This window comes from Aspergillus terreus, genomic scaffold (assembly GCF_000149615.1).
Source record: "Aspergillus terreus NIH2624 scaffold_13 genomic scaffold, whole genome shotgun sequence".
Lineage (NCBI taxonomy): Eukaryota > Fungi > Ascomycota > Eurotiomycetes > Eurotiales > Aspergillaceae > Aspergillus > Aspergillus terreus.
Window position 1 is genome coordinate 862,308 of NT_165936.1, and position 11,742 is coordinate 874,049.

Sequence of the window (11,742 nt, forward strand, 5' to 3'; positions counted from 1 at the left end):
TTCTCATTCCAATCGGCCCCGTATATAGTCTCCAGTCCTCTTCTCTGCATATGCTCACGTTGATACCATGACTCATCGCATGCGGTTTGTGTTTTCACAGGTGTTTGGGGGGTTTTGCATATTCTACATCCATGATACACCGGCGAGTTCTGGTTGGGCACAATTACTATCTAGACAGTATGCATTGTTGTTTTCTTCTCACTCTTGTCTACCTAGTTCGGCTTAGCTGTATGCATCAATTTTCAGTCAGGTGGTTTCTACCGGTTCATATTATAACTTTGTTGGTGGGTGCATGGGCTGGGCATATATAAGTTGAAGCAGAAATCAGACAATTCTACATGGTTCCATACTCCCTAGGTACCCGGGTCTTCATCCGACGTGAGTAGATGGTCCTGCCTTAGCTGCTGGCCTCGTAGTTTCATGACAGGTTGTTTCCTGATCCTACAAGAGCTTTCTCTATACTGTTGCCTTCTTATTATCAACTTCATGACTTCTTGTGAACTATTCGCAGATGAGACGAACCAATCAACTTATTTACTTACTCCCCAAGTCTCCGCGTTCTACATTGGCGTTCGTGGGGTTCTCCATCGTTGCACTATATATGGCAGCGCTCTCTACCGTGCGGTATATAGCATTACATGGACATGTGTATGCTGTGACGTCCTATTCGTCAGGCCTTCGTCTGACTCTATCCAATTACCTATGTGGGAAGTTGGTTCGGCTTCATCATGACATAGGTATTCACGGATGCATTGCCTTCATCTTCAAGATCGAGTCATTCAACTAGGTACTCTTCTGAATGCCTCACATCATGTTCTCTGCAATATATAGTATCCAATGATGAATTTATCATGTATCCAATGCCGCTGCCGAAAAACCAAATTCCAAAACAATAGGAAACAAACTGATGCCTAACTCCATGAACTCCACAGTAATGGTCAATTCTATGCTCGCTGGAGTACTCCAAGCACCCAAGTTATGCTTACTCCATCTCCTCCCTCTCTTCCCTCACCAGACCCTGCCAGACCAGTAAACGGATTACTGGTACCATCGCTGGCGCCCCTTGCCGTAGTCTGTATGAGCGTCAGCATATCCAACCAAACAGGTAGGGCGCGTATAGTGGTTGTTGGGGGAATACGTACTCCGGCCCCTCGCCCATTCGACCCGAAGTAGTCTGGACAGGAGAAACACGCCCCAGACCTGGGCATAAGCCAGTGCGTCCTGGGCCTCGGCGCGGGTCTGTGGTCGTTTCGTTAGACGAGGTATCCAGGGTGTTGGGGGCGAGATGTCTGTAGACGTACCCTGTACTGCACCCAGGCGACTCTATTCCCGCGTCTGCTGGTCAGCAGGATGCTGACCACGCCCCCCGTCCGCCCACATTCCAAAACACGAAAAGAGCAGATTAAGGACCAGCTCCTGAGCTGGTCCGTTCGGGATCCTGGTTGGCTGCTTTAGTATCTCTGGTCGATCGGCGAGAGGAGGGCGTTAGCCTCAGTGTAGGTACTTACTTCCCGATGAAGAGACGGGCTCCCAGGCCGTAAATGTCCTGGCAGCGCTTCGCTGTCTCCACGCTCATGTCCATTGCGATGCTGGTTGTGTGAAGCGAGAGACGGAGTGAGAAACGAACGGAGCAATGGGTATGAGGAAGGAGGAAGGGAAAGAGTCGTGGAGGGGAGAGGGCAAGTTAAAAAGATGGTGGTCAGTGATGAAGAAGGGCGTGAGCCCCAGAGTTCCAAACTCTGTATTTATTGATCCCAAGGATGGTAGTGAACTGCCGGTGGTGTGCTGCGGAAAGATCAATCCGGGGCACCTGCAGTGTCGTCACTGCCCTGGGAGTCTAGTGAAGGAGTCACATTTACCCCGGTAGGAAAGAAGTATATGGATCCCCTGACGCTCTGCCCGTGCATAGAGTTAGTTGGAAGGAAGAAAGAACGGAACCGAACAAGGCAGGTGCTGCATATATGGAGCGGAACTGCTTTTGCACTGTTAGTTCTACGCAGGCGGACCCCAGTACCACTGGAAAGGCGGTGGTCATAGCATCGGATACATGGTCCATGGTATGCATCGGGCGAGTGTTGACTCGGGAGGGTCGGGACGGCGGAAATAACACCCACCTCACCGTCCAGACTGTCATTCCGTTGAGCTTGGACCAATAGAACAAGAGGTCCCAAGGAAGACACCCTCGCCAGCGAGCTGCACAGCTCACCGTCGAGCTTGTTAGAAAGTAAATCGAATAATCACCGGCTGCTGCAGCGATGACGGTGTTGAGACGCTCAGTAGAGCAATCCAGCCACGGAAGGCCAAATTCATAGCTTCAAACTTAGAGACGCCTTTCTTTTCGTAGAGAATGAACGCCAGTACACCCCGGAGGAAGGCATGTACATGATTCAGGCGCATGATTTATGAGACTTGAGTCTGGAAGAGGATGTCATCGTGCCGTCGAGGTCAAGGCTGGAACGGGCGCCTGTCTCAAAGAAGCCGCCTTTCCATCCAAACAGTGATGGAGGGTTTTGAAAGCTTCACAACATGGTGAGGCTAGATGTTTTCCTCGCCTTTCTTTAGTTTTGGGCGCATTGTGAAGCAGTCTAGAGGAAGATTAGATTTGTTGTCATTCACGATCGGGGGCTAATCGGGACGTACAGACTAGCAACAATCATTGTAAATCTGTATTGATTATCATAAGGAATGCCCTGATGTGTTTTGGCAGTAAATATATGAACTTGCAGCCAAAGGGCGACGAGGATGCTTGCTGTGCTTTACATGAAGTCAGCTCTGAGTGCTGATATATATCTTTACATGTAGATCGGCAACCGCAGGACCTACGGCGTTGGTGTTCCTCTCCTTGATCTGATGCCGCAATACCGATCAAATATTCAAAGACTGAAGAAGTACCTAGTTATAGAATGATCCAATCTGCTCTATGCACATCTACACGTTGTAAGTGCTCCACAAACGCAGGGATGAGAAGAAGCTTCTGCCTGAGGCACCAAGACACTCCTTTACGTCATCCCGCGATGGAACTCTTCAAGCAGTTCTTCATGTTCGTCTGTCGCTCCATCTCTACACCTCCCTCTCCCTGCCGCCCTTCACCTCCTTCTTCCCATCATGATCCCGACAGCTCGATGTCTGGCCGCCAAACCCGCTGGCTTCTTTAAGCGCAGCGCAGAAGAATTCTCCCGCTTGTCGCGAATCGGTAAGCGAGCATCTACCTATCTCCTCCCCGTGCGCCTTTGGATGCGATGATCTAATCTTGCAATCGACCCAGCCTGGAATTCTGAAGCTCTCCACACACCAACCAAGCCCTATGTCCTTCTCGATTTCGAAGACGAATCCTCCGTCGCCAGCTGTAAGACCATGGCTGATCGCGCCGTCGGAGGCTACAGCACGGCCAGTCTAGACTACGTCCCTGCCGATCCATCCTCGAACAGTCCTGCTCACGCCCGTTTCCACGGGAGTATATCGACAAAGCTACCAAACAATTGGAGAGTCGAGCGCACTGGTACGTTGAGGGTTACTTCAATGGACACTTCCCTACCTTGGTCTAGCACACGACCCAAGGGTCCACGCTGACAACAACCGTCCAGGCTATGCTGCTTTTCGTAACAAGGATCGCGGCTTCTGGCTGTTCGGTCGGCTCTACTGGGACGTCGACCCCTACACCTATCTCGCGCTACGTGTCAAATCCGACGGCCGTCGATACACCGTTAACATCCAGACCGACTCCATCGTCGAGACCGATATCCACCAACACCGTCTCTACACGCGTCATCACCGGGTCCAGGATGCCGCCGCCCGCGACCACCTCTCGCCGTACGCCTCTTCCACAGCAACCGAGTCACCCGAGCTCGCCGAGACCCTGTACCCCGGCGGCATTCCGCCGGCCCTGTCGGATGTGCCGCCCGAGTCGACGATCATGTCATCCACGACCACGACGTCTGGCTCCACGGGGTGGGAGACGATCTTACTGCCACTGAACTCTTTTGTGCGGACGAACCACGGGCTGGTGGTCGAACCGCAGACGTCGTTGCTGCGTCAGCGGGTGAAAAGTGTTGGTATTGGGTTGACGGACCGGATCGAGGGTCCGTTCGATCTGCGGATCCATCGGATCTGGGCGACGAATGGCATGAGCGAGGGGGAAATCGAGGAGGAGAGACGTATCTGCGGTGCGGATGCGTTACCCGTCGATGAAGGTGTTGACAGCGAATGGACGAAAGAGTCTGCTGATAGTTCCCGGTCGAGGGAGGAACGCGGCTCCAAAGGAAAGGGTCTGAAGGGACTGCGTGATGAGTGGGAGTAATTATCATTCAAGATACCAATTAACTTGTACAATATCTAGACACCATAGTCTGCCACAACACATACAGTACATTTTCTCTAACCTATGTCATCCTAACCTGCGCAGACAAAGCTAGTACTCTAGTTACCCCCGGTGATCCGCTGCCAGGCCTCGCGGTACTTCTCGCTCGTCTTCTGGGCAATCTCGTCGCTCATGCGCACACCTTCCTTACCCTTTAGACCCTCCTTGACAAGCCAGTCGCGCAGGAACTGCTTATCGAAGCTCTGCTGGCCACGACCAATCTCATAGTCATCCTTGGGCCAGAACCGCGACGAGTCAGGCGTCAGCACCTCATCGGCCAGCACAACCTCGTTCGTCTCCTCATCCACGCCAAACTCGAACTTCGTATCGGCAATGATCACCCCGCGGGTGAGAGCATACTCATGCGCTGTCTTGTACAGCTTGACCGCGAGTTCCGCAACGATCGACGCATACGGCTCGCCGATAATCTTCGCAGCTACACAAACCCCCCACCATTAGCATACTCCCTCCCCCCTGTATAAAACAATCGGGACAAAACATACCCTGATCCGGATGAATATTCTCATCATGCTCGCCCTGCTCCGCCTTCGTGCTGGGCGTGTAGATCGGTCCGTCAGGGAAAGCCTCGCTCTCGCGCAGCCCCGGCGCCACGGGGATGCCATGCACAGTGCCGGACTTCTGGTACTCCTTCCAGGCGGAGCCGGTGATGTAGCCGCGGACGATAGCCTCGATGGGCAGGATGCGCAGCTTGCGCACCTGCATGCTGCGGTTCTGCAGGACGGGGCGCAGCGACTCCGGGATCTGCGGCGGCAGGTCGAGCGTGAGGAAGTGCGTTTTTAGCGTGGGGATCGCTTCCGTCAGGATCTGGAACCATTTCTGCGTGCAGAGCGTCAGGAGGACGCCCTTGTTCGGGATGCCCTGTTCACCGGGGGTTAGTGTGTCATTGGGAGAGTGGAGGGAATGGCGGATTGGGGCAGGGGTACGTTGGCCATGATCACGTCGTAGGCGGAGATGCGGTCCGTCGCGATGAAGAGGAGGGTCTTGTCGTCGACCTCGTACAGGTCGCGGACCTTGCCGCGCGCGATGAGCGGCAGCACGCCCTTCAGGTCGGTGTTGGTGACTGCAATGGTGTCGGTCATGGTGGCGGGATGCAATTGGAGAAATGGGGGAAGTGCGAGGTGGGATGGAGGAGAGGGAAGACGTCAAAGATTGCGGCGTGATAATCGATAAGGTCGTTTTTTGGCGGGGTACTGTGGCCTCAGGCAGAATTTTCGCATATACTGCATTTCAACATCTTCATCAGTTCCATGGGGTGTTCTTCCATTGAAAATTTGGTAGTATTCATAATTTGGGTATATCAGAGAGAATATTCTAGTACGGGTCGCCATCTGAGTCGCCTTGATCAAACAAAACCCGCGCCCATGACTCCGTACAGCGAAGTTAGCATACGCCTCGACCGATCTTCTCTTGACGTGGCTTCCTGCACAAACTGCTATAGAGTATTTTTTATTTATGTTTGCTTTTCTTTTCTTTCTGATTAGTTTCTTCTCAAAATCTGGATTTTGTGTTTCCAACAAGAATTACCTACTCGCTGTGATGCATTTGCTAGCCAAAGCGTACAGGAGTGAATGTATAGCGTCGGTAATACTGCGGAACGGCAGTATAAACAGATGGTGAGAGCGTGTTCCCACTCCGACCGTGAAAATAAGTAGGTAACTATGCAATTAAGCCACTAGAGCGGTATATGTACAGCAAAATTGCCAGATATATACGGCACGGAAAGCCGTGCTGGTTCTATAGATATTGCCCATGTGAGGAACAGAAATCACCCTGATCACTCCACCTCATACACCGGATGCGATGGTCTCCCTTGCATCTCTGAAAACACCCGCGGGTCTCGCGAGTCCAGCTCCGCCACACCTTTTGACTGCTTCATCGCCCACACATGAGTCAACTGGGACGGCGAATAGCTACCACCCACAGCAGCAGCAGCAGCAGCCCTAGCCCTTTTCCGTCGCCACAAAAGAAAAGCCAAAAGCCCCAGAACCAGTAAACCACCTCCAACTCCCACTCCGACACCAATGCCAATGGTTTTGGCTTGCGAATTCGTTGAATCTTCCGGTCCGGTCTCACTCGGTGCGGATACCGTAGGGGTTGGGTGCGCCGCCGTCGCCTCCGAGTTCGTCGTCGTAGTCGATAAAGCGGACGTTGTTGATGATGATGACTGGGTCGAGGATGACACCTGGCGGCCGGCTAGCGCAGTCATTGTCGCATTGCCAAGGTCATATCGCTTTCCACCGTTGCTGCAACAGGAATCGTCGGAACAGCAGTATTCCTGGGAGTTGGAACCGCATCGCATGACCCATTCTCCTCCAGTGGGTGATTCTATTTGCTGTTAGGTATTTTGTGCGGGCTACAGATATATTCAGTTCCGGTGTCTCACGACGGAGACACCTGGCAACGGCATGGGACTTACCAGCAATACAGTGTCCAGGACAATTGCCCGATTTCCACGTCTTGTCCGTGCAGGTACCCCGGATCAGCTGCAGTGGGTTCCCATCAGAGCCGTCATACCATCCCATCGGCTGACAGAGCTTGTTTTCGGTACAGACAAAGCCGTCCTCGCAACAAACGCTCACGTCGGCGGTGCTATTGCAGGGGCGGTCATTGCTTATGGAGCCGTTGGGGTTGTAGCAAAGTTGGGCCGAGATGGGAATGACAACCTGGAGAAGGAGGAACGCGAAGAAGGCGAGATGAGCCGTAAGAGGGCGTTTCCGTAGGCCCATCGTTGATTCTCCTGCGTGTCTGTTTTGGGCCTTGATAAAGCGACCGTGCGCCGGGTTGTGGACGATGTATAGGTAAGGCAAGGGGTGCTATGCGGCAAGGGCGTTCTCTACTGGAAATTTAAGGGAGGTAGGGGTCTGGATTTCACGTGGAGCAGGAGACTCGCAGGATACTGAGGATTGGATTCTGACATTTTCCCAGTCGATTGCGGACGGCGCTTGACACAACGATTGCGGCCTTTGTTGGAGCTTTGAGACTGCTCCATGTTTGGCCCCTGCCACTAGTAACTAGGGCCTACGGAGTAAACTGGGATCACGCCCAATCGCAGCTCCGTTTTAACCGCCCATCTCCCAGCCTAAAGAGAACGACTTTAGTTCGGTATCGCCTTTGCATTAGAGTGAAAGAATGCTGTAATCCGTAAAAAAAGTGCAATGCTTCAGGAACAGCTTCGCAGACGGCAGAACCAAAGCAGTGTAATTCTCGGATAGAAATTAAAAAAAGAAAAAAACATACAACAGCTGGGATTCGCTGGTGGTCACCCACCCAACTACTAACCGGCCGGCGTGTGGCTTAAGTACGGCTGAGCGGACGGGAAGCCCTGTTCTCCACACCCTGTGGTCGTATGTACCAGACTTTGTATCCAAGTAAAATATAACCTCATTTTGCCATGCATTCTTCTCCCCACCACGATATTCGGCTCCCGTTGTTTATTCCCATCTTCTGCGACGACCTGCGCAGCCTCCCCAGTCTCTCCTTCCAAAAGAATTTCTTCTATCCGCGTCGGACGCGTGAATCCATTAGTCTAACGCGTGACGCCGTCTGGGAAAGCCTCTGGGCCTTTCCGATTGACGATTCGAACAACACTGGGCCACAGTTCCCAAGGATGTTGACCCCATAGTCACCATGGCCCGTTATTTGACCCCGGCAAAGGTGGCCCTTCTTTCCCTCATCTCCATATACACGGATGGTGTTGTGCCCAACTCTGCCGCCATTGATGTTCTCTCCTTCCTGGTCTCGTGCCTGAGCTCGCTGGAACCAGAGACTTCCAACTCCTCGCCTGCAATATGGGAGAGACATTACGCCGTCTCTATCACAGACCTCGAGGAAGCTTTAAGCCCTCATCAATCCTCCATCCCAGGCCGCTCAGTATGGGACTTGTTTCTGCGCAAGATCTGGTCTATTGACTCCTGCGATCAGCTGGAAGTTTTCTTCTCGAACATATCGTACATGCTGGTCAAAACTCGCGAAGAACAAATTCGGGATCGCGATAATGGCCTGGCTCCAGAGATAGGCAACATACGCCTTTCTCGATGTTCGCCCTTGGGCGCCTTCGTCAGGCGAGCTCAGCTCGAATTCACCAGACTGCAATTCCATGACTCAGTCAAGCTATGGAGCGCATTTGTCAAATACCGACTGCCAACATACCGTGCGTGGGCAAAGAAGAACCCATCCGCCGAACACACTATCGTGGACGCCAATTTTTCGTGGTTCGGTACTGATGCCAGTAGTGCGCTTGCTCAGGTAGCCTATGGGAATATCGGGGACGATCCTGAGGAGACCTACGTTAGCACCAAGGACGTGGAAAGGCTGTTGGAGTTTCAGATTGGAGAAATGCAGAGTACGTAGCACCCCTACTAACAAGCTGGCGTTCCTGACACACGCAGGGCTGGGTGGAAGAGTCCCCGATTGCATGAAAACACGGCTGCAACAAATCATAACGTCCGGCGTGACACTGCCTAATCTGGTACATTATCTCAGGTACATCTCTTTCCATCCGCCTCCCTGGACAACACGGAAACTGACTTCTACAGGTTTCTTGATGCGTGGAGAGCCGGGGACTATCCCTCATCCTTCGACAACCTACATCGCTATTTCGACTATACGATGCATAGTCGTGATCGAAGCTCCTATCAATATGCACTCCTCAACCTGGCAATTCTCCAGGCAGATTTTGGATGCTATGGAGAGGCCGTATCAGCTATGCAGGAGGCTGTTTCTATCGCCCGTGAATCCCACGACCTGAACTGTCTGAACTTTTGCATGAGCTGGCTGTATCATTTCGGGAAAGCATTTCCGGAACATATGAGAGATGTAGAGAATACAGGCATGCTCGGTAACGAGAAAGAGGGCTTAGCTTTCCTCAAAGCAAAAGCGAAGGAAACAGAAATGTGGAGCCTTCTGAGCACAACGTTGCTAAGTGAAGCGAAGCTTGAACTGCAGAATGTGTGTCAGCGTTCCCTTCTATGATATTCCCTACTAATACGACAAAGGGCGAAAGTCTGGCTTCTTCGATGGAGAATGTTGTCCGGGCATCTCACCTGAACATCACCAAAAACCTTCTGAATTCGATGGGCCCTCAGCTACTATTACAAACTGCACTCTATTCTAGGATAGGTATGGTCACCAGAATTCGAGGCTTATTTACCCTAGCTCACCAGCACAGGAATATCACACTTTTCCTGGCTAAGCAGCGAGATCTTCCGAGAATGTTATGGAAGCCGAGCGCCGTTCGAGGATTATTTGAAAAGTACCTTCCGGAGTTGTCAACTGGTACGAGATCACGCACCCCCACAAAACCGCACCTAACATTCCAAAGCTCGCCCAGCAAGGTCGCTACAAGGAGGTTTCAGCTCGGATGAACGAGATCCCACCAGAAAAGCTCAGGTCCTTGAAGGCCAACCAATACTGGACCATCTTTTCCGGCATGTTGAAATTGAAGCGACAGATATATCAGTATGCGTTTCTTCTCCATCGTCGGCAGACTTGAGTCTGACCATCTCTAGGGACGACAAAGTAGCAGCAGATTACCTCTTCTCACAGCTTGAATCGATACGGCTACCGGACAATGAGATATCCCTTCATCTTTCCTTCCTTTCTGTGGAATACATGATCCGACAGGGGAATTACAGTCGCGCCCTTGATGCCGTCGAGAAAACTGCCCAATCCCTCCACCATGACAATTTCGACATACACTCTCAAGTGAAACTCCTATGCCTAAAAGCACGCATCCTGGAGAGGACGGGCCAGCCGCAACGTGGCTTTTCGCTAGCTATGAGGGCTGCTAGCATTGCGCACCGCTCGAGACTCCTTCCTGGACTCTGGGAAGCTATCTGCGACTTGTCCTCCGTGCTACTTAGCCTTCGGGAGTTTGAGGCCGTGGAGCAGTTGGTCGAAAGCATCATGCCTCAGGTATTGGAGTCAAATGATTGCGAGTTGACAGCACGCTCGTACTCCTTGCTAGTGGACGCAAACATGGGTATTGCAGGCAAGCTTTCCGATCAGAACCGAGGACAAAATGCGTCAGCAAAGAAAGAGTACATGAACCGAGCCCTGGAATATCTGGATTGTGCGTATGATCAATATGAGGAAATCGAGGATATCAAGGGCCAGTGCGAAATGATGGCAAAGAAAGCAACAGTCATGCATCTCACTGGTGACTTGGTTCTGGCAAATGATTATGCGGCGAAGTATTTGGATCTGAAGAGGTTGGGTGGTTCAGATGTATAACGACTATACAGTCACCAATCATAATATCGGACCATAGCATCCGGGTATTTTACGAAGCACCCTCAAGCCTACTGAAGCATACGTTAAACTAGATCGAGCAACTGTATTTCACTTGATTTTCTGCCAAACAAATGAAAGTCAATGGTAGCATAGTGACAAGCCCTCAATCATCACATCTCCCACCGCCTCTATCCCCGTGGTCGCAGTAAATATACATAGCCCTTATGATTGTAACAGCCAACAGGAGGAAGTTACCTAGGCAGAAGCCTTTGCAAGGATTTAGGTGGCCTTGTCCTTGTTGTGGTAGTTGACGTCCGAGTTCCAGCTATAGGTTGTTAGCAGTGTCTAGCGTGAGGGAATTGCCGGGTCGCATCTATGTTTGATTGGGTCGATGGGAGAAACTCACAAGATGGTCTGACATAATATTAGCACAAGTCAAGGAATTGAAGCACAAAATGTCAGGAATGACACTTACCTTGTCACCATCACCCCAGGGGTAGTTCTTCACACGGATGTTCTGGTAAGGGTATTCCGTGCGCTCCTCAAGAGGGGGCATGTGCTCCCAGTGCTCCCAGTGCTCCTCCCAGAGGTTGTAGGCGTTGACGGAGCCAAGGATAAGGCAAGGAATGACAGCGCTGGGGTTTATGGTTAGATACAATGCGATGACTCGAACGACCGATGCAGGCAGAAAACGTACAAGATGGAGAGCTTCTTCCAGAGATCTAGAGCCATTGTGTCAGTATGACCGCTTGAGACAATGCGAAACATCGTAAAAATTGGATTGGAAGGCCAATTGAGGTACACGTACCGCTGGTGGAAGCAGCATGGTGCTTGACGTTGGCTCTCTCGCGGTTGAACTCGTTGTCGACGGCCCAGGACGGCATCTTAGCGTCGGTGCTGTTCAGGCGGCGCTGGACAGCAGAGCGCACCGGAGTGGCACGCAGCTGCTGAGCAGAGCGCTGAGAAAGACGGAGGAGGTTGCGCTGAGGGAACATGGTGGGCAAAGGGCGTATCTCGGTCGGCGTCGAGAGTGCTTGAAGTGGGATTCTCCACGGACGTCGGGCTTTCCGGGTTGAAGGAGGTTTAGCAGCCCCGTGATTCGTCTTCGGTCATCGTGCGCATTATGTCAGCAT

The 11,742-nt window shown here is 52.0% G+C and overlaps 5 protein-coding genes across 5 annotated transcripts; 2 read left to right on the top strand and 3 right to left on the bottom strand.

The window, feature by feature from the left end:
* Window positions 1–3,105: 3,105 nt before the first annotated feature.
* Window positions 3,106–4,297, top strand: ATEG_08806 (CIA30 family protein; the record flags this gene model as incomplete). Its single annotated transcript, XM_001217391.1, has 3 exons — window positions 3,106–3,193; window positions 3,266–3,499; window positions 3,546–4,297. The coding sequence occupies 3 exons, from the start codon at window positions 3,106–3,108 to the stop codon at window positions 4,295–4,297; spliced, it is 1,074 nt and encodes a 357-aa protein (XP_001217392.1).
* A 119-nt stretch (window positions 4,298–4,416) lies between these two features.
* ATEG_08807 (phosphoribosylaminoimidazolesuccinocarboxamide synthase) lies at window positions 4,417–5,457 on the bottom strand (the record flags this gene model as incomplete). The annotated part of the gene is made up of 3 exons (XM_001217392.1): window positions 4,417–4,793; window positions 4,861–5,236; window positions 5,302–5,457. 3 exons carry the CDS (start codon window positions 5,455–5,457, stop codon window positions 4,417–4,419), a joined length of 909 nt encoding a protein of 302 aa, XP_001217393.1.
* Window positions 5,458–6,152: 695 nt separating this feature from the next.
* Window positions 6,153–7,104, bottom strand: ATEG_08808 (uncharacterized protein; the record flags this gene model as incomplete). The annotated part of the gene is made up of 2 exons (XM_001217393.1): window positions 6,153–6,703; window positions 6,795–7,104. 2 exons carry the CDS (start codon window positions 7,102–7,104, stop codon window positions 6,153–6,155), a joined length of 861 nt encoding a protein of 286 aa, XP_001217394.1.
* Window positions 7,105–8,005: 901 nt separating this feature from the next.
* ATEG_08809 (putative anaphase-promoting complex subunit Apc5) lies at window positions 8,006–10,609 on the top strand (the record flags this gene model as incomplete). Its single annotated transcript, XM_001217394.1, has 6 exons — window positions 8,006–8,720; window positions 8,767–8,860; window positions 8,914–9,325; window positions 9,373–9,496; window positions 9,631–9,835; window positions 9,886–10,609. The coding sequence occupies 6 exons, from the start codon at window positions 8,006–8,008 to the stop codon at window positions 10,607–10,609; spliced, it is 2,274 nt and encodes a 757-aa protein (XP_001217395.1).
* A 163-nt stretch (window positions 10,610–10,772) lies between these two features.
* Window positions 10,773–11,604, bottom strand: ATEG_08810 (cytochrome c oxidase subunit VIa; the record flags this gene model as incomplete). The annotated part of the gene is made up of 4 exons (XM_001217395.1): window positions 10,773–10,934; window positions 11,085–11,244; window positions 11,307–11,331; window positions 11,418–11,604. The coding sequence occupies 4 exons, from the start codon at window positions 11,602–11,604 to the stop codon at window positions 10,773–10,775; spliced, it is 534 nt and encodes a 177-aa protein (XP_001217396.1).
* Between the last annotated feature and the right edge of the window lie 138 nt (window positions 11,605–11,742).